The sequence below is a fragment of the Somniosus microcephalus genome, chromosome 7 (genome assembly GCF_052327205.1).
Source record: "Somniosus microcephalus isolate GS21.2 chromosome 7, FLI_Smic_1.0, whole genome shotgun sequence".
NCBI classification, from domain to species: domain Eukaryota; kingdom Metazoa; phylum Chordata; class Chondrichthyes; order Squaliformes; family Somniosidae; genus Somniosus; species Somniosus microcephalus.
Window position 1 is genome coordinate 7,562,133 of NC_140993.1, and position 22,259 is coordinate 7,584,391.

Genomic DNA, 22,259 nt, shown 5'->3' on the forward strand with positions numbered 1-22,259 from the left:
CCAAGTCCATGATGGACATCAAAGTAAACGACCACGCCACGACCTGCCTGTTCGACAGCGGAAGCACGGAGAGTTTCATCCATCCAGACACGGTGAGCCACTACTCCCTCACTGTCCGGCCAACGCGCAACCGGATCTCGATGGCGTCGAGGTCCCATTCTACAGACATCAGCGGCTACTGTGTTGTGACCCTGTCGGTTAGGGGCACGGTGTATAAAAATTTTAAACTCCTCGTCCTGCCCCAGCTCTGCACTGCCGTCCTACTAGGGCTGGACTTCCAATCCCACCTTCAAAGCGTCACTTTGGCATACGGTGGACCCCTCCCCCCACTCACAGTCGACAACCAGCAGCCTTTAAACCGCCCACCGCATACCACCTGCGGCCTATCCACCCTCAAGGTCCCGCCCCCCTCCCTGTTCGCTAACCTCACCCGCGACTGTAAACCCGTCGCCACCAAGAGCAGGCGGTACAGCGCCGGGGACAGAGCTTTTATTAGCTCTGAGGTGCAGCGTCTCCTGAAGGAGGGCATCATCGAGGGGAGCAACAGCCCCTGGCGTGCCCAGGTCGTAGTCGTTAAGACCGGCAATAAAAACCGCCTGGTCATCGACTACAGCCAAACCATAAACCGGTACACCCAGCTGGACGCATACCCCCTTCCCCGCATATCTGATGTGGTCAATCAGATTGCACAGTACCGGGTATTCTCCACCATCGACCTTAAGTCGGCCTATCGCCAACTCCCTATCCGCCCTGAGGACCGCCAGTATACCGCCTTCGAGGCGAATGGCCGCCTCTACCACTTCCTTAGGGTTCCCTTCGGCGTCACCAACGGGGTTTCGGTCTTCCAAAGGGAGATGGACCGGATGGTTGACCAGAATGGGCTGCAGGCCACGTTCCCTTATCTAGATAATGTCACCATCTGCGGCCGCGACCGGCAGGACCACGATGTTAATCTGGAGAAATTCCTCCGTACGGCCGAACGGCTGAACCTCACTTACAATAAGGAGAAATGTGTGTTTAACACCTCGCGTCTCGCCATCCTCGGCTGCGTAGTAGAGAACGGGGTCATCGGCCCCGACCCCGAAAGAATGCGCCCCCTCATGGAGCTACCCCTGCCCCACTGTCCAAAGGCGCTGAAGAGAACCCTGGGGCTCTTCGCCTACTATGCCCAATGGGTGCCGGATTATGCGGACAAAGCCAGACCCCTCATGAAGTCCACCTCCTTCCCCCTGACGGCAGAAGCGTGCGCAGCCTTCTCCCTCATAAAGGGAGACATTGCTAAGGCCACAATGCACGCGGTGGATGAGTCTATCCCTTTCCAAGTGGAGAGCGATGCATCCGACTTCGCCCTAGCAGCAACCCTTAACCAGGCAGGGAGACCTGTGGCCTTCTTCTCAAGGACCCTCCAGGGCCCTGAGATCCGACACTCTTCGGTCGAGAAGGAGGCCCAGGCGATCGTGGAGGCAGTACGACGCTGGAGGCATTACCTGGCAGGCAAACGATTTACCCTCCTCACCGACCAGCGTTCAGTCGCCTTTATGTTTAATAACAAGCTGAGGGGCAAAATCAAGAACGACAAGATCTTGAGGTGGAGAATCGAGCTCTCCACCTATGATTATGATATCTTGTACCGACCTGGTAAACTGAACGAACCCCCAGATGCTCTATCACGAATTACATGCGCCAACGCGCAAATTGATAGACTGCAGACCCTCCACAACGACCTCTGCCACCCCGGGGTCACCTGACTTTACCACTTCATTAAGGCCCGCAACCTGCCCTGCTCCATCGAGGAGGTCAGGACCATGACCAGGAACTGCCAAACCTGTGCCGAATGCAAACCGCATTTCTTTAGGCCGGACAGAGCAAGCCTGATCAAGGCCACCCGCCCCTTCGAGCGCTTGAGCATCGATTTTAAGGGGCCCCTCCCGTCCTCTGACCGTAATGTGTACTTCCTCAACATCATTGATGAGTACTCCCGTTTCCCTTTTGCCTTCCCCTGCCCAGACATGACCAGTACCACGGTCATCAAATGCCTGAACGACCTCTTCGCCTTGTTCGGGTTCCCGAACTATATACATAGCGACCGGGGCTCATCCTTCATGAGCGAGGAACTTCGCCAGTTCCTACTAGCGAGAGGCATTGCTGCAAGCAGGACCACCAGCTACAACCCCCGAGGGAACGGCCAGGTGGAAAGAGAGAACGTGACTGTCTGGAAGGCCGTTCTCTTAGCCTTAAAGTCTAAGGGCCTGCCAACCTCTCGCTGGCAGGAAGTCCTCCCGGCAGCGCTGCATTCCATCCGGTCACTGCTTTGCACGGCCATTAACGCCACCCCCCATGAACGAATGTTTGTTTTCCCCAGGAAGTCGACTACGGGAACCTCGCTACCAACATGGCTGACTTCTCCGGGGCCCGTCTTGCTGCGAAAGCACGTGAGGGCCCATAAAATGGACCCCCTGGTCGAGAGGGTGGACCTCCTGCACGCCAACCCCCAGTACGCCTATGTGGCATACCCAGACGGGCGGGAGGACACAGTCTCCTTACGAGACCTTGCACCCTCGGGCACCCCTGAGACACCACCGTTACCCCCCACCACCCCCCCAAATCCACCTCAGGTAGACGGCATGCCGGAACCCCACGAGCCTTCGCCGACCACGCAGACACCAGCATTAACATCGGATACTGCATCACCGCCGCCGCTGCTGCGCCGATCAGAGAGACTTACGAGGCCTCCGGACAGACTGTCATACCCGAACTGGTAGCACACCTCACCCCGCCGGACTCAAATCTAAACAAGGGGTGAATGTGGTAAACCACTTTTATCGTTCACTATCGTTACACTATGGTTATCACTGTTTATATCGTTACACTATGGTTATCACTGTTTACACTGTTGTATCACTACACAAGGTCACCTCTTGTCACGCTGTTATACCTGGGCTGACCACAGCTGACTCCGCCCATGACTCCACCTGCTTGCCCAGGTATAAAGGTGGACGACTGGCTGGTATTCCTCCTTGTTGGACCCGATCACCCACGAGGGTGGGCTCTGTTATTTAGCCAATAAAAACCTATAGTTACTTTCTTAACTCGTCGCTTTTCATTGGATGAATTGATAGGTATATCAGCCATCCTTGCTCTTGTACTCAAATCCTCTCACTACGAAGGCCAACATACCATTTGCCTTCTTAACCGCCTGCTGCACCTGCATGCTTACCTTCAGCAACTGGTGCACAAGGACCCCCAGGTCTCGTTGCACTTCCCCTTCTCCCAATCTATTGCCATTCAGATAATAATCTGCCTTCCTATATTTGCCACCAAAGTGGATAACCTCGCATTTATCCACATTATACTGCATCTGCTTGCACCCGACCTGTCCAAATCATACTGGAGTTTCTCTGCATCCTCCTCACAGCACACACACCCATCCAGCTTTGTGTCGTCTGCAAACTTGGAGATATTACATCTAGTTCCCTTGTCTAGATCATTAATATATATTGTGAATAACTGGGGTCCTAGCACTGATCCCTGCGGTACCCCACTAGTCACTGCCTTCCACTTGGAAAAAGACCCGTTTATTCCAACTCTTTTACTTCCTGTCTGCCAACCAGTTTTCTATCCAAGTCAGTACCTTGCCCCCAATCCCACGTGCTTTAACTTTACACACTAATCTCTTATGCGGGACCTTATCGAAAGCCTCCTGAAAGTCCAAATACACCACATCCACTGGTTCTCCCTTATCTATTCTACCAGTTACATCCTCAAAAAATTCCAGTAGATTAGTCAAGCATGATTTACCTTTTGTAAATCCATGTTGACTTTGTCCGATCCTGTCACTGTTTTCCAAGTGCTCTGCTATTACGTCTTTTATAATGGACTCTAGCATTTTCTCCACTACCGATGTCAGGCTTACCAGTTTATAATTCCCCATTTTTTCTCTACCACCTTTTTTAAATAGTGGGGTTACATTAGCTACCCTCCAATCCATGGGAACTGTTCCAGAGTCTGTAGAATTTTGGAAGATGACCAGCAATGCATCTACTATTTCTAGGGCCACTTCCTTAAGTACCCTGGGATGTAGATTATCAGGCCCTGGGGATTTATCAGCCTTCAATCCCGACAATTTCCCTAACACCATTTCCCTACAAATACCGATTTCATTCAGTTCCTCCCTCTCATTAGGCCTTATGTTCCCCGACATCTCTGGGGGTTTATTTGTGTCCTCCTTTGTGAAGACAGACCAAAGTATGTATTTAATTGGTTCGCCATGTCTTTGTTCCCCATTATAAATTCCCCTGATTCTGACTGCAAGTGACCTACGCTTGACTTTACCAATCTTTTTCTCTTCACATATCTATAGAAGCTTTTACAGTCAGTTTTTATGTTCCCTGCAAGCTTACTCTCATACTCTATTTTCCCCCTCTTAATTAATCCCTTTGTCCTCCTTTGCTGAATCCTAAACTGCTCCCAATCCTCAGGTGTGCTGCTTTTTCTGGCCAATTTATATGTCCTCTCCTTGGATCTTATGCTATCCCTAATTTCCCTTGTTAGCCAATGTTGAGTCACTTTTTTTGTTTTATTTTTATGCCAAACAGGGATGAACAAATTCTGTAGTTCATCCTTGCGATCTTTAAATGTTTGCCATTGCCTATTCACCGTCAACCTTTTAAGTAACGTTCCCCAATCCATCCTAGCCAACTCATGCCTCATACCATCGTAGTTTCCTTTATTTAAATTCAGTACGCAAGTCTCTGAATCAACTACTTCTCTCTCCATCTTAATGAAGAACTCTATCATATTATGATTGCTCCTCCCCAAGGGGCCTTGCACAACAAGATTGCTAATTAATCCTTTCTCATTACATAATACCCAGTCGAAGATGGTCTGATCTCTAGTTGGTTCCTCGACATATTGGTCCAGTAAACCATCCCGTCTACACTCTAGGAATTCCTCTTCCACAGTATTGTTACTAATTTGGTTAGCCCAATCTATATGTAGATTAAAGTCACCCATGATAACTGCTGTGCCCTTATTGCACGCATCTCTAATTTCCCATTTAATGCCATCCCCAACCTCAGCATTACTGTTTGGGGGTCTGTATACAACTCCCACTAATGTTTTCTGCCCCTTGGTATTTCTCAGCTCTACCCATACAGATTCCACATCATCAGAGCTAATATCCTTCCTTACTATTGTGTTAATCAATTCAATTTCAATTTCAATTTTATTTGCCATATGTAACTAGTACAATGGAATGCTTACTCCCCGATCACTCCCACAATAAGCTGTGGGAGCTCACAGAGACACATCGCTATTCTCCAGCGCCAGGTTCAGAAAAGTAAATTCAATGGCATCCAATGGCAGTGGGAACGTGATGTCCCTCAGCCGCTCCATCACCGCGGCCTCCTCCTCACTGTTGCCGGCTCCACGATGTGGTGGCCTGCTTCTCCCGCTCACGGTCCGGCCTCTGGCCACCATGCCCGGCTCTCCCTCCACCCAGTCGGACTGCGAGCTTCCCGCCGAGGAGCTGCCGGCTGACGTGCTGTAGCGGGTCGTCGTAGCTGCTGCTGCTTACTGCTGCTGCGCTGCCTCCGCCCGACTCGCCGAACACATCGTCGAGATGTATAAGCTCCGGCCGCTGCGGCCTCCTCCTCACTGTCGCTGGCTCCACGGTCCGACGGCCCGGGGCCTGCTTCTCCCACTCACGGTCCAGCCTCTGGCTGCCATGCCCGGCTCCCCTCCTCCCAGTCAGAATGCGAGCTTCCCGCCGAGGAGCTACCGGCCGACGTGCTGTAGCGGGTCGTCGTGGCTGCTGCTGCGCTGCCTCCTCCCGACTCGCCGAACACATCGCTCCGGCAGTGGGAGTGGGCGGCGGAGGAGCGGGCCGTCCGAAGCAGGGAGAGCGCTTACCTCCGGACCGCCTCGGTCGCCATCTTGACTTTGAATGTCTCCTCTTTAACCAGCATTGCTACCCCACCGCCTTTTCCTTTTTGCCTGTCTTTCCTGAATATTGAATACCCTGGATGTTGAATTCCCAGCCTTGGTCGCCCTGGAGCCATGCCTCCGTAATCCCAATTATATCATATCTGTTTGCATCTATTTGCACAGCTAATTCATCCACCTTATTACGAATGCTCCTCACATTAAGACACAAAGGGCTAGAAATTGACTTTGGGGCGGCCAGCTCGCTTGCGCCCAGAAATTAACGCTGCGCGCGGAGCCACTTGCGCCAGCCAGATATTCAGTTTCAGCGCCCCATGTCGAAGCCGGCCGCAAATCAAGGGTTTCGCCGCCCCCGCTTGGGGCGCTGAAACTGAATATCGGCGCGCTAAGTGCCGCAGCGCCACCCGCTGCGGAGCGGCAGGCTGCGGTACTGCAGGCCTTCCTCCCTCTCTTAAGGGGGAGGTGCCTGCAACAGCGCGATCGCCGCTCGCTAGTGCCGGCAAATGAGCCCGGCACCACGGAGAAGTGCCGGGCTCCCGGAAAACAGCCGGCAATGCCGCGGGGGGGGGCGGGCGGGTGGAGGAGGCCGGGGAAGGAGGTGTGGGCAGGCGGCCGCCGAAAAAGCGGCCGGCCGCACATCCGCCTTAACTCGCCCCACTACCGCATCAGGTAGGCCCCGTTTTCTGGTCGCTGTTTGCGGCCGCCGCGGAAGAGGCGGCCGCAACTCAATATGGCGGTCGGGCCGGTAGTGGGGCGGTAGCGGGGCACTGCGCACACCGATGACGTCATCGGTGGCGGCGCAGCGCTACTGGCTAACGCCGCCATTACCACACCGCTGAATATCGGGGGAAGTTTAGCAAGTGGCGCAAAAGCCCTCTTTGGGCGAAAACTGGGCGCAAAGCCAACCGAATTTCTAGGCCAAAGCCTTCAGGCTTGTTTTTTTAACACTCTTAGACCTTTTAGAATTATTATTTACTGTGGCCATTCTTGATTTACACCCTTGATTTCTCTGACTTCCACTTTTGCTTTTCTCCTTCCTGTCTTTTGCTTCTATCCTTGCTTCCCTTTCCTCTATCTCCCTGCACAGGTTCCCAACCCCCTGCCAATTTAGTTTAAACCCTCCCCAACAGCACTAGCAAACACTCCCCCTAGGACATCAGTCCCGCTCCTGCCCAGGTGCAAACCGTCCAGTTTGTACTGGTCCCACCTCCCCTGAACCGGTTCCAATGTCCCAGGAATTTGAATCCCTCCCCCTTGCACCATTCTTCTAGCCATGTATTCAGCTGAAATAGCCTTCTATTTCTACTCTGACTAGTACATGGCACTGGTAGCAATCCTGAGATTACTACCTTTGAGGTCCTATTTTTTAATTTACCTCCTAACTCCCTATATTCAGCTTTTATGACCTCATCCCATTTTTTACCTATATCGTTGGTACCTATATGCACCACGACAACTGGCTGTTCACCCTCCCCCTCCAGAATGCCCTGCAGCTGCTCTGAGACATCCTTGACTCTTGCACTGGAGTCTCGTTTGCGGCCGCAGAAATGCCTATCTATTCCCCTTACAATAGAATCCCCTATCACTATAGCTCTCCTGCTCTTTTTCCTCCCATCCCGTGCAGCAGAACCACCCATGGTGCCAGGAAGTTGGTTGCTGCTGCCTTCCCCCGATAAGCCATCCTCCCCAACAATATCCAAAGTGGTATATCTGTTTGAGAGGGGGATGGCCACAGGGGACCCCTGCACTACCTGCCCGCGCCTACTACTCTGCCTGGCGGTCACCCATTCCCTTCCTGCCTGTGCAGCATTTACCTGCAGTGTGACCAACTGATTAAACGTGATATCCACAATGTCCTCAGCATTGCAAATGCTCCAGTATGTATCCATTCGCAGCTCTAGCGCCACAATGTGGTCTGCCATTAGCTGCAGCTGGATACACTTCCCGCACACATGGTCGTCAGGGACACAGAAAGTGTCCCTGATTTCCCACATAGTGCAGAAGGAATATGCCATGGGGCCGAGCTTTGCTGCCATGACTTACCCTTTAATTAATTTAAATGAAATCAATACCACCAATTATACTACAATTAAATTATATACTCAAGGGCCCTTGTTTCCTAGCACTCCCCGCTACACAACAGAAACCTTAGAAACTATAACCACAAAATGAAGACCTTCTAAACTTTATAAACTATGGGCTAGATTTTCAGTATAGACAGTTTTGGGGCGCTAAGCTTAGCGCCCGCCCGAAGTTATCGCCCGCCCCAAAGTAGCGCCCCGTTGCCGGAAATTCAGTGGCTTCGCCCTAAGAGGTTGGTGGAGCGCTAAAAGAGGCGTTCCACTAGTATCTTTAGGCGCTAAGCCGGCGGTGGAGAGCGCAACACCCGAGCTTGGGCGCAGCGCACGGCAGACACTCTGGTGCCAGTGAGCTCTTAAAGGGGAAGGGTGCATGTATTTTTTTCAAATGCAAAGTCTGGGGGGAAACGGGATGATGATGATGTGGAGGAGGAAGAAGAGGAGGAGGAGGAGGAGGAGGAGGAGGAGGAGTGATTGGTGCCCGGAAACATAAATGGACCGTTCACAACAACACCCTGCTTACTTCCACACAACACATGCAGAGTGCCTTTTGTACGAGTGCCCTTTAATTTGCGCTCCCCAGGGTGTGTTGCGTTCCATTTTACAAACGCTCTGGACGCCAGCCGCACAATGGGGCGGTCCGACTGAAGTTTGGATTCGGGGCGGCCAAAGGGCGTTGCACGAGGATGTGACGTCATTTTCTGCGCGCGCATCCGGGCGGCCGCTAAACTTTGCGCCGGCGATAACGGGCAACTTAATTTGGGGCGGGGCGCAAACTGCGCTGCGCCCAGGCGCTACACGCATAGCGCCCGAAAATCACTTCTCTTAAGGCGCTAACTGCTGGCGCAAGCAACTGAAAATCTAGCCCTATGAATCTTAACTGTCAAAAAAGTCCGTAAGGGTGACCCCGAGCTTCCGGTCGCCTGTCATTTTAATTCACCGCTCCATTCCCACTCGGACCTCACCGTCCTTGGCCTCTTGTATTAGAGTCATACAGTTATACAGCACAGAAAGAGGCCCTTCGGCCCATCGTGTCTGTGCCACCCATCAAGCCCTGTCCAATCTAATCCCATTTTCCAGCATTTGGTCCATAGCCTTGTATGCAATGGCATTTCAAGTGCTCATCCAAATGCTTCTTGAATGTTGTGAGGGTTCCTGCCTCTACCACCCTTTCAGGCAGTGAGTTCCAGACTCCAACCACCCTCTGGGTGAAAAAGTTCCTCCTCAAATCCCCTCTAAACCTCCTGCCCCTTACCTTGAATCTATGCCCCCTTGTTATTGACCCCCCTACTAAGGGGAAAAGTTCCTCTTTATCTACCCTATCTATGCCCCTCATCATTTTGTACACCTCAATCAGGTCCCCCCTCAGCCTTCTTTGCTCCAAGGAAAACAACCCCAGCCTGTTTAGTCTTTCTTCATAGCTGAGGCGCTCCATCCCAGGTAACATCCTGGTGAATCTTCTCTGCACCCTCTCCAAAGCAATCACATCCTTCCTATAGTGAGGCGACCAGAACTGCACACAGTACTCCAGCTGTGGCCTCACCAGCGTTTTGTACAGCTCCATCATAACCTCCCTGCTCTTATATTCTATGCCTCGGCTAATGAAGGCAAGTATCCCATATGCCTTTTTAACCACCTTATCTACCTGTTCCGCTGCCTTCAGGGATCTATGTACATGTACACCAAGGTCCCTCTGACCCTCTGTACTTCCTAGGGTCCTACCACTCATTGTGTATTCCCTTGCCTTATTTGTCCGTCCAAAATGCATCACCTCGCACTTTTCAGGGTTAAATTCCATTTGCCACTTTTCCGCCCATCTGACCAACCCGTTTATATCATCCTGTAGCCTGAGGCTTTCCTCCTCGCAATTTACCACCCCACCAATTTTCGTGTCATCTGCAAACTTACTGATCATACCTTTTACATTCTCATCCAAATCATTTATGTAGATCACAAACAGCAAGGGACCCAGCACCGATCCCTGAGGTACCCCACTGGACACAGGCTTCCAGTCACAAAAGCAACCTTCGACCATCACCCTCTGCCTCCTGCCACTCAGCCAGTTTAGGATCCAACGCGTCAAGGCACCCTGGATCCCATGGGCTCTTACCTTCTTGACCAGTCTCCTATGCGGGACTTTGTCAAAATCCTTACTGAAGTCCATGTATACCACATCCACAGCATTTCCCTCATCCACCCCCCTAGTCACCCCCTCGAAAAATTCAATCAGATTGGTCAGACATGATTTACCCTTGACAAAGCCATGCTGACTATCCCCGATTAATCCTTGCCTCTCCAAGTGGAGACTAATTTTGTCCCTCAGAAGTTTTTCCAATAATTTCCCTACCACAGATGTTAGGCTCACTGGCCTGTAATTCCCTGGTTTATCCCTGCTACCCTTCTTGAATAATGGTACTACGTTAGCTGTTCTCCAGTCCTCTGGTACATCCCCTGTGGCCAGAGAGGTTCTGAAAATTTGTGTCAGAGCCCCTGCAATCTCCTCCTTTGCCTCACATAGCAGCCTGGGATACATCTCGTCTGGGCCTGGGGATTTATCCACTTTTTGGCCTGCTAAAACCGTTAGTACCTCCTCCCTCTTGATGCTAATATGTTCAAGTATGTCACAGCCCCCTTGCCCGATTTCTATGTCTACATCGTCTTTCTCCATAGTGAACACAGATGCAAAAAATTCATTTAAAACCCCGCCTACATCATCTGGCTCTACACACAGATTGCCACTTTGGTCCCTAATGGGCCCTACCCTTTCCCTGGTTATCCTCTTGCCCTTAATATACTTATAAAACATCTTAGGATTTTCCTTTATTTTGCTCGCCAGTGTAGAAAATATAGGGACAGAGTGATCTCCTGGAAGAATTTCGATCGCCTAGATGGGTCGGAGAGGAATTTCCCAGATTTTTTTCTCCCAAATTGGCCATTGGGTCTTTATCTGGTTTTTCGCCTCTCCCGGGAGATCACATGGGTTCGGGTGGATGCAGAGTGATAGAAGATTTGAGGTTAGGATCAGATCAGCCATGATCTTATTGAATGGTGGAGCAGGCTCGAGGGGCCGATTGGCCTACTCCTGCTCCTATTTCTTATGTTCTTATGTTCTTATGTTATTTCATGGCCCTTCCTCGCTCTCCTAATTTCTTTTTTAAGTATGCCCCTGCACTTTTTATACTCCTCTAGGGCTTCCTCCGTCTTTAGTCTTTTGTAACTGCCAAAAGCCCCCCTTTTTTTCCTAATGCATTTTTGTATATCCCTTGTCATCCAAGGTTCCCTTTGCTTGTTGGTCCCACCCTTGACATTTACAGGAACATGTTGGTGTTGTACTCTCTCTATTTCCCTTCTGAAAGTCTCCCACTGCTTTGATGTGGATTTTCCTATAAGTAGCTGCTCCCAGTCCACTTTGGCCAGATCCTGCCTTATCATATTAAAATCGGCCTTCCCCAATTTAGAACCCTTATTTCCGGGCCGTCTTTGTCTTTTTCCATGACCACCTTAAATCTCACCGAATTATGGTCACTGTCGCCAAAATGCTCTCCTAATGACACTTCCACCACTTGCCCGGCTACATTCCCTAGAATTAGGTCCAGTACCGCCCCCTCTCTTGTAGGACTTTCTACATGTTGGCGCAAAAAGCTCTCCTGGATGCACTTTAAGAATTCTGCACCCTCTAAGCCTTTCACACTCTGACCATCCCAATTAATATTGGGGAAGTTGAAATCCCCCGCTATTATTACCCTATTATTTTCGCACTTCTCTGAGATTTGCCTACATATCTGTTCCTCTATCTCCCCCTGACTGTTTGGGGGCCTATAGTACACTCCCAGCAATGTGCTTGCCCCCTTTTTGTTTTTAAGTTCTACCCATATGGCCTCATTAGAGGAACCCGCTAATATATCATCCCTCCTTACAGCAGTAATTGACTCCTTAATTAATATTGCAACACCCCCTCCCCTTTTACACCCCCCTCTGTCTCGCCTGAAGATTCTATACCCCGGAATATTGAGCTGCCAGTCCTGACCCTCCCTCAACCATGTCTCCGTGATAGCAACAATATCGTACTCCCATGTGTTCAACAACAACTTCAGTTCATCCACCTTATTTGCAAGACTCCTTGCATTAAAATAAATGCCTTCCAGCCTTGCCATATTCCCTTTTGCCTTCACATATTTGCTCTGCCTTCCCAGCTGACTTGTTTTTTCCTCCGTATTTGGCTGTAAATCACCCCCTACTATAGCTCCACTCTGTATCCCATCCCCCTGCCAAGTTAGTTTAAACCCCCCCCCAACAGTGCTAGCAAACCTCCCCGCAAGGATATTGGTCCCCCTCTGGTTCAGGTGTAAACCGTCCGACTTGTACAAGTCCCACCTTTCCCAGAAGCAGACCCAGTGATCCAGGAAACTAAAGCCCTCCCTCCTGCACCATCCCTTTAGCCACGCATTCATCTGTTCTATCTTCCTATTCCTATACTCACTAGCACGTGGCACTGGGAGTAATCCAGAGATTACAACCTTTGAGGTTCTGCTCTTTAATCTTCTACCTAGCTCCCTAAATTCTTGCTGCAGGACCACATCCCTGTTTTTACCTATGTCGTTGGTACCAATGTGGACCACGACCTCTGGCTGTTCGCCCTCCCCCTCCAGAATGCCCTGCAGCCGCTCAGTGACGTCCTTGACCCTGGCACCAGGGAGGCAACAAACCATCGTGGATTCACGTCTATGGCCACAGAAACGCCTATCTGTTCCCCTTACTATAGAATCCCCTACCACTATTGCTCTCCCACTCTTTTTCCTCCCTTCCTGGGCAGCAGGAGCACCCCCAGTGCCAGGAAGTTGGCTGCTGCTGCCTTCCCCTGATAAGTCATCCCCAACAGTATCCAAAGCGGTATACCTGGTTGAAAGGGGGATGGCCACAGGGGTCTCCTGCACTACCTGCCTGCTTCTATTGTTCCGCCTGGTGGCCACCCATTTCCCTTCTGCCTGTGCAGCCCTACCCTGCGGTGTGACCAACTCACTGTACGAGTAATTTGCGACCCTCTCAGCATCGTGAATGCTCCACAACCCATCCACCCGCAGCTCCAGCGCCCCAAGACGGCCCGTTAGTAGCTGCAGCTGGATGCATTTCTGGCACACGTGTTGGTGAGGGACACTGGCAGCGTCCCTGAATTCCCACATAGAGCAAGAGGAGCATATCACGGAGCTGGGCTCTCCTGGCATGACCTACCCCTTTAATCAATTTAAATTAAATTAATTCAATACCACCAGTAAAGTAAGCCTTACCTGGTCTCTGGAGCCCTTTGTAGGCCCGCTCTACCGCTGAAGCACCCGCCGAAGCTCTGAGGCCTTGCCTCACCTAACTCCCTGACTCACCCACGGAAGCTCAACGTAAACTCGAGGAACAGCACCTCATCTTCCGATTAGGCACTCTGCAGCCTTCCAGACTCAATATCGAGTTCAACAATTTCAGATCATAACCTCGGCCCCTATTACATTTTTTCTTGTAATTTTTCCACTCCTTTCCCCCCCCCCTTTCCTTTTGTTTCTCTCTCACACCTGGCAGCTATCTCTTGCCCTGCCAGTACACTTCACACCTAATCTCAGCCTATTACCATCTCGTCTAGCTTTGAATACCTTTTATTGTCTCTTTTACTTCTTTTGTTTCTTTTGTCCGATCGCAGCCCTGCCTTCGATCTATTTTCTTTTCTTTCCAGTTTTGAAGAAGGGTTCGACCCGAAACGTCAACTCAAATTTCTCTCCACGGATGTTGCCTGACCTGCTGAGTTTTTCCAGCATTTTCTGTTGTTATTTCGGATTTCCAACATCTGCAGTATTTTGCTATCGTATCGAGTAGTATAAGTACTCACCCAATCAGCTGCTTCCTCCTGCCCGCGTCACATTTTGAATCGTGACGTGGCTCTGGAACGCCGCCACCGGGCTGCGAGATTGGTAAGCCTGTGAAAAAAAGCCCGCTAAAGTGAGTTTAAATACTCACTGAACCTACGCTCTCACCGCTCCCGACACTGGCCTGAGACAGCCGACCTGCTACCCACTTGTTTCCCGCCCCCATTAAAGTTGAAACGTACCCCCGGTTTCACTGAATTATGTTAACCGCTGAAAATTCCATTTCAGTCTTTCTTTTGCAGTGACTCCGCAGCAAGTATCTCATCACCCTCTTCTAGCGCCAAGACCCTCAGCCTTCCACAGAATGGATGGGGCATTGAGTGATGGGATTGATGTGGCAGTGGCTGTCACAGCGATGGGCAAAGCTATGGAGGTGTTTGAAAGTGTGGAGAAGTTGGCCTCAGTGTGTGGAGTGCTGGGCCCCATTTTTGGAGTCGCCGGAGTGGTGCTTAAACTGGTTATGGGTGAAGTGGAGAGTGAAGAGCTGAAATACATGAAGGAACAGTTCGGAATAATCAGGAACAAGTTAGACGTGATTTCAAGTCAGATTGCGGAGGTCCTCACGGCGATAGACCAAAGCACTGGTCAAAGTCAGTACTTCCCAATCGAAGAGAATCTGAAAAACCAGTTCAGAAAGTACCTGGAAATAACCAGTGCCAAACCGGAGTACAGGGAGAAGGAGAAAGAAGACTTTCTGTCGCACTTCCTCTCGACAAGTGGAGATCAGAACCTTTACAGTCTCTATGAAGGTGTTTTGGGAAAGAATTGTATCTTCGGGGTTCCCATTCTGGAAACCGCCATGGAGTATCACCAGAGGGACCGGCGCCTCATGGAGGAGCTCTGCGCCCGTCTGAAGCAGCTCTTCTGTATCGGCCTGATCGCCCTGATGGGTCAAACCGCCCTCACCGGCAACGACCTGACACTCTGTTCAAAAACGTGGGAAAAGAACATGAGCGAGGTCGAGGAGAAGATGAAAACCATGGTCGAGAAGTGCATATCTGAGTTTCCAGACCAGGCTAAGATAGAACTTGAGGCAATGCTCAAAAGCAAGGATACCGGTGACCACCAAACCCTTGCACGCGATATATGCGCAGAATTGGGAAAGAAATATGACTGGGTGTATTGGTCAGTCCGGGTCTATGACGAGCGGCAAGGGTTTAACAATCACTGTGTAACTGGCCCAAATTATCTTCACTTCTTCAGAAAGAACGGTGTGAATTGTGTCGTCTCTTATGCCAATAAGAATATAAAGGCCGATCCTGAAGCAATGGTTAGATTGGCGACACTGTGCCAGAAGGGTGGAGATGCGGAGGAACTCGCTCTCCACATTCGCGACAATATGCCTGGCCACATGGTCCACGTCGTCAGAAAGAACAGCGCACTGTCCCACCACCACAACTTTCCCCAACATACAATCCAGGAGGCTGAGAACGGCGAGCTGGACGCGATCGTCCACGCCGGGTAAAGCCCATGGATGGGGGCTCTGGTTACTCGCTGCTGTCGCCACAGAGATTCTCCAGACTAGAAACATAGAAGGTAGGAGCAGGAGTCGGCCATTCGGCCCCTCGAGCCTGCTCCGCCATTCAATGAGATCATGGCTGATCATCCAAATTCAGTACCCTGTCCCTGCCTTCTCCCCATATCCCTTGATCCCTTTAGCCTTAAGAAATATATCCAACTCCTTCTTGAATATATTTAATGTATTGGCCTCTACTGCCTTCTGTGGTAGAGAATTCCACAGGTTCACCACTCTCTGGGTGAAGAAATTCCTCCTCATCTCAGTCCTAAATGGCTTACCCCTTATCCTTAGACTGTGACCCCTGGTTCTAGACTCCCCGACCATCAGGAACAGCCTTCCTGCATCTAGTCTGTCTAGTCCTGTTAGAATTTTATAAGTTTCAGTGAGATCCCCTCTCATTCTTCTAAACTCCAGCGAGTATAAGCCCAATCGACCCAATCTCTCCTCATACTAGAATCCTGACCTTGCGGGAAGTGGAACAATGTTTGGTGTTGGGTTTCTGGAGGTGGAGGGATGAGTGAGGGCAACTGTCCCCCTCCCAGAGCATGTGTACAGGGAGCCCGACACGGCCACCTGGGGACCCAGCGCCTCTGGGCAAGCCTGTCACAGCCTGGCATTCGCGTTTTCACCGGTGACTGATTCACTGTTTCTTTTCTGCCTGTCTCACACTGTGATCTGCAAGGTCCCTCTGAAAGGATCTCTCGCTAATTTTTCCCTGATGGAATTGCAATGATGTAATAACTGGCTGTTGCTTAAAGCAAATGATTTGAATGACTGCAACTTCTGACTGTATATTGGGATGTGCTAAATAAAGTGTCAGTTACCAGTCTCTTCCAGCTGTTTTGTTTCCTATATTATGCGGAGAGGTTAAATGCGATGGCCCTTCAGCCACAGGAAGTACACGGGTCCCGAGTGACATCTTAAACAACGCACCACATTCACAACACTATGCAGTTAAAGTACCGACAGCCTCCTCCGTTACCCCAGGATCTGGGTTAATGTTCCCCACAGACTGGAGTCACTCCCACTCCCCCGTTACCCCAGGGTCTGGGTTAATGTTCCCCACAGACTGGAGTCACTCCTCCCCCGTTACCCCAGGATCTGGGTTAATGTTCCCCACAGACTGGAGTCACTCCTCCATTACCCCAGGGTCTGGGTTAATGTTCCCCAGACTGGAGTCACTCCACCTCTGTTACCCCAGGATCTGGGTTAATGTAGAAACATAGGCCTAGAAATTGGGTTGGTATCGCCGGCGCTGAGCGCCTAAAGAGACCTAGAATTGGGGCGAAGCCCTATGTTGGGGTGGCCGCTATGAAGATAGCGCCGACTCGAAATTGACTATACATTTAGCGCCTGCGCTAAGTGTTTGCGCGCGCCCGCGAGCGCAAGCAGCTCATGACGTCATTTCAGTGTGCAACGCCTTTTAGGAGCGCCTGAGCGCATATTGGGCGGCGCCCGGAGCCTTAGCGCCCAGCGCTATTAGTGACAGTTCGAAGGAGGGCTAACAGGCCCTTCTCGGAGTAGGGCGGCGCTATTTAAAGGGGACAGCTCTAGTGCAGAATCTTCTGCCACTTGGCCTGCTCATTAGCTCGCCAACTCTCTCTAGCAGCGATCGCAATGTGGAGCGGAGTTCTGGGATTTGAGCTACACAGTACTTGGGACCCTCAACCCTGTCCCAAGCACTTGCAGCACTACACCTAAAAGCCTTTTGACCAAATGGCATTGGAATGGGAGCTTGTTCGGGGGGTGACGGCCTCATCGCCCAACACTGTGAAGGGGCAGAGAGACGGCGGGAGAGAGGGCAGGGATTGGCCAGAAGGAGGAGGGGCAATCGAGGTCGTCCAATCCGACAGGATGCTGCGAGGGTCTTTAGGCAGCAGGAGACAAGCCTTGACATGTCGGAGGAGCAGTGTTAGCGATGGCTCCGAATCTGGAGGGACATTGTTACTGATCTGTGCCACCTGCTTGGTCAGGATCTGCAGCCGTGTGAACGCTGCAGAGCCTCTCTGTCCGTGATGGCTACACTGACTGATGGCCTCCATTTTTATGCAAATGGATCCTTTCAGTCAGCCATTGAGGACAAGGTGACTGACGCTCAGGCTGCAGTCCGCTGTTGCATCCGGCAAGTGACAGAGGCCCTTATAGGCGAACGCGTCCATTCATTACCTTCCCTCGGACCCTGCACAAGCAGACGGAGGAGGAGTATGAGCAGGAGGAGGAGGAGGAGGAGGAAGAGCAGGCGGAGGAGGAGGAGGAGGAGGAAGATGGAAGGGCTGCTGAAAGTGGAAGGTCCATACGTCAGAGGCTCCTCTGGACTCGTCTCGACGCCCCTGTGGCAGAATGATGAGAGTCTTACCTCATGCGCACTTTGGATGTTTGAGGGCCTCTGCATGCCAGCATCACTGAAAGTAGTCACATGCACCAAGCAACATTGAAACTTCTGTTTATTGACACAAAAGTCTTGCATTACAGCTAAACAACGTAAAGTGAGCAGAAACCATAACGGACAAAATAAAAGTGACCTGTTCGGCCAAGCCGCAAAACTCAACAAAAATCTGCAACTATAACAGCAGCTGAGGGTGTCCTTCAATTTGGACAAACAAACATCTCAACACCTCCCTCTACAACTGGCCCCTTGAGGGAGAACGACTTCTCTTGCACGCCCGGCCCCTTCCCTCCCTGCTGCTCCTACGTAATTGCACCCCAGTGGCGGGCTCAAGGCTGGGGGACGCTTGCTCACTGTCTGGACGCGCAGAAGCCCCTGAGGTACGGCCTGGCCGACCTCTGGGCTTGGAGGGTGCGGACGCAGGATGCTTGCTTTGAGCATGGCTGGAAGCAGTGTGGGCTGCAGGTGGTGGCAGCTGCAATGCAGGCGTCCCAGCGCTGGCATGTGCAATGGTCTCCTGCTGAGAGAGGACACCTGCACCATGGTCGGACGACACACTGGCTATCTGAGGGGAGCGGTTCGGCTCATCCGCCACAATCGCAGGCTCCACGGATTCCTGGCATTGTACGGGAGTGGAAGGGCCCGGGGTGATCCTGTCTGATGCAGAGAGGGTGGCTGCAGTCAGACATCGCGTTGCGTCAATCTGGCTGTGGAGAAGCCCAGCAAGTGACTGCGTGGCAACAGTGAGGACCTGTGTGCCAGGTGCCAGTGCTTCGGAGAACGCCTGGACAGTTCTTCCCATGGCTTCGGACAAGGCAGGAGCCGACCGCTCCACTGCCTCGGACAAGCCCTGCACAGACCTTTCCAGGGATTGTCCGAAGCCCTGAACAGTCCTTTCCATTGCCGACTCAAAGCCGTGGACAGTCCTCTCCATTGTTGGGCCGAAGCCCTGGATAGTCCTGTCCATTGTGGCCCCGAAGCCCTGGATAGACCTGTCCATTGTTTCCCCGAACACCTGGAGAGACCTCTCCATTGTTGCGCCAAAGCCCTGCAGAGTCCTCTCCATTGTTGCCCCGAAGTCCAGCATACTCCTAGCCAATGAATCTATTGACTCAGGCATCTTCTCCACTGCAGCCATCAGCTCCGTGTGTCTGACCCGGGCCTGTTTGCTCATCTCTGCCAGGCGACGGACCTCATCTGCACTCTGTGCAGCAGTCATGACGACCTGCCTTGCCCTGCGGGGAGACGGTGGCCGAACTTGCCTATCCCCCCTGCGTTGCTCCATGCCGCTTGGTCCGGCAACTGGTTCATCCTCAGAGCCCCCCCCCCTCCCCTCCAGGGGACTACTATCCCCAGTCTGTAGATGTCTCAGCTCCCCGGATTCTGCAGCAGCTGGTCCGGATTCCTCCTGGTCCTCGCCTCCGGTGGCACTGGCACGGCAGCTTCAGCGCGTTGAGCCCGAGTTGGTGCTGCTTCATCTGAAAGTGGGAGGTGGAAGAGTGGCCTTAGCAGAAGGACAGGTTTGCTGAAAGGCATGTCAGATTGCAGCAAGGCTCTGGCATGGCTGCACACTGAGGATGCATGCTGGCGGGGGGACCAAGTGGAAGGCAACAGGTGGAAAAGGGGAGAGTCTTACCCTCGCTGTCGGTAATGGGGTCGGCAGATGCTGTGGTGACAGGACCAGACAGATGTCCTCCAAGTATCTGGTGCACTCTCTCCTCCAGATCCGTTAGAGTGACCACTTGTGCAGGTCCGCCACCGGTTCGACGCTGCTCCTTCCGGATCTGCGCCATCTTGGACTGCAGGGGAAAGAAGGGGAGGTTCTGTTACATGAGGCCTTGAGACCTCCTCGCATCCCCCCATTGTGCAAGAGCCCTTACATGAGGCCTTCAGACCTTCTCGCATGCCCCCCATTGTGCAAGAGCCCTTACATGAGGCCTTCAGACCTTCTCGCATGCCCCCCATTGTGCAAGAGCCCTTACGTGAGGCCTTGAGACATCTGTCCATGTGCGTGCCCAGAAAGGGCCATGGGTGCATACTGACAGATGGCCATTGGCGCATCATTGCAGCAGGGTGCCTGAAGTCAGCTGCAGATGGAGGGAAGCACAAGTTTGGTAAACCATCACTCACCCTGACGATCCATGTGAGGTCGTTGAATTTCTTCCTGCACTGAACAGGGGTCCTGGTCGCCATGCTGATGGAGTTCACCCTCACAGCAACCTCCCTCCAAGATCGTCGGTAAGCCTTCTGATTTGGCCTCTTGCCATTATCCGGGTACAGCACCTGTCGACGGTGTTCAACTGCAGCCACCAAGTGGTCCAGAGCCTCAGTGCTGAAGCGCTCTGCTCTCTGCCTAACCTTCTCCATAATGATCACCTTGTACCGCCAGACAAGGGCGAGCGCCGAATCTGAGGCCTGCAGAGCGTTGGGTGTTGAAGCTCAGTCTGACTGACCCACCCCTTTAAGAGCCGGCCGGCGCCTGTAGGTCTCGTGCTTTGCCGTAATTGAGTTCACCTGCGCTGCGCCCGTCCGCGTCGATATTGAGTAGCGCCTGACCTTTTGCGCCTTAAGAGCACCGTGCAACGGCTGATTTAGCGCCTCAATCCCCTTTGGGGGCGAAGCAACCCAATATCGTGCCAGGCGCAGATAAGTCTCGTCTGGCTATAAACTTTGCGCATCGCCAGTTCTAACGCCTCAAGCGGGGCTATACCCAATTTCTAGGCCATAGAAACATAGAAGATAGGAGCAGGAGTAGGCCATTCGGCCCCTCGAGCCTGCTCCGCCATTCAATGAGATCCTGCCTGATCATCCAAATTCAGTACCCTGTCCCTGCCTTCTCCCCATATCCCTTGATCCCTTTAGCCTTAAGAAATATATCCAACTCTTTTTTGAATATATTTAATGAACTGGCCTCCACCGCCCTCTGTGGCAGAGAATTCCACAGGTTCACCACTCTCTGGGTGAAGAAATTCCTCCTCATTTCAGTCCTAAATGGCTTACCCCTTATCCTTAGACTATGACCCCTGGTTCTGGACTCCCCGGCCATCATAAACATTCTTCCTGCATCTAGTCTGTCCAGGCCTGACAGAATTTTATAGGTTTCGATGAGATCCCCTCTCAATCTTCTAAACTCCAGTGAGTATAAGCCCAATCGACACAATCTCTCCTCATACGTCATTCCTGCCATCCCAGGTATCAGCCTGGTGAATCTTCGCTGCACTCCTTCCATGGCAAGAACGTCCTTCCTCAGGTAAGGTGACCAAAACTGCACACAATACTCAAGGGGCGGTCTCACCAAGGTCTTGTACAACTGTAGCAAGACATCCTTGTTCCTGTACTCGAACCCTCTTGCTACGAAGGCCAACATACCATTTGCCTTCTTAACCGCCTGCTGCACCTGCATGCTTACCTTCAGCGACTGGTGCACAAGAACACCCAGGTCTCTTTGCACTTCCCCTTCTCCCAATCTATTGCCATTCAAATAATAATCTGCCTTCCTATTTTTGCGACCAAAGTGGATAACCTCACATTTATCCACATTATAGTGCATTTGCCATGTTCCTGCCCAACCACCCAATCTGGCCAAATCGTACTGGAGTTTCACGACATCCTCCTCAGATTGGAGTCACTCCTTCCCCGTTACCCCAGGATCTGGGTTAATGTTCCCCAGACTGGAGTCACTGCTCCCCCGTTACCCCAGGGTCTGGGTTAATGTTCCCCACAGACTGGAGTCACTCCTCCCCCGTTACCCCAGGGTCTGGGTTAATGATCCCCACAGACTGGAGTCACTCCTCCCCCGTTACCCCAGGGTCTGGGTTAATGTTCCCCACAGACTGGAGTCACTCCTGCCCCGTTACCCCAGGGTCTGGGTTAATGTTCCCCAGACTGGAGTCACTCCTCCCCCGTTACCCCAGGGTCTGGGTTAATGATCCCCACAGACTGGAGTCACTCCTCCCCCGTTACCCCAGGGTCTGGGTTAATGTTCCCCACAGACTGGAGTCACTCCTCCCCCGTTACCCCAGGGTCTGGGTTAATGTTCCCCAGACTGGAGTCACTCCTCCCCCGTTACCCCAGGGTCTGGGTTAATGTTCCACACAGACTGGAGTCACTCCTCCCCCGCTACCCCAGGGTCTGGGTTAATGTTCCACAGACTGGAGTCACTCCTCCCCCGTTACCCCAGGGTCTGGGTTAATGTTCCACACAGACTGGAGTCACTCCTCCCCCGTTACCCCAGGGTCTGGGTTAATGTTCCCCAGACTGGAGTCACTCCTACACCGTTACCCCAGGGTCTGGGTTAATGTTCCCCAGACTGGAGTCACTCCTCTCCCGTTACCCCAGGGTCTGGGTTAATGTTCCCCACAGACTGGAGTCACTCCTCCCCCGTTACCCCAGGGTCTGGGTTAATGTTCCCCACAGACTGGAGTCAC

At 52.1% G+C, this 22,259-nt stretch overlaps 1 protein-coding gene across 2 annotated transcripts in view; it reads left to right on the forward strand.

Annotated features, from left to right (window-relative positions):
- LOC147114481 (protein rapunzel-like) overlaps positions 1-16,269 on the forward strand; it is a 32,277-nt gene extending 16,008 nt beyond the window's left edge. The window contains exon 2 of one of the 2 annotated variants that reach the window (XM_085992193.1): positions 14,156-16,269. In XM_085992193.1, the coding sequence (XP_085848319.1) occupies positions 14,232-15,392 (1,161 nt within the window). In that variant the 5' untranslated portion in view covers positions 14,156-14,231 and the 3' untranslated portion in view covers positions 15,393-16,269. The remainder of the gene's footprint in view (positions 1-14,155) is intronic. The other variant, XM_085992194.1, reaches the window with a different exon arrangement.
- The last annotated feature ends 5,990 nt before the right edge of the window (positions 16,270-22,259 follow it).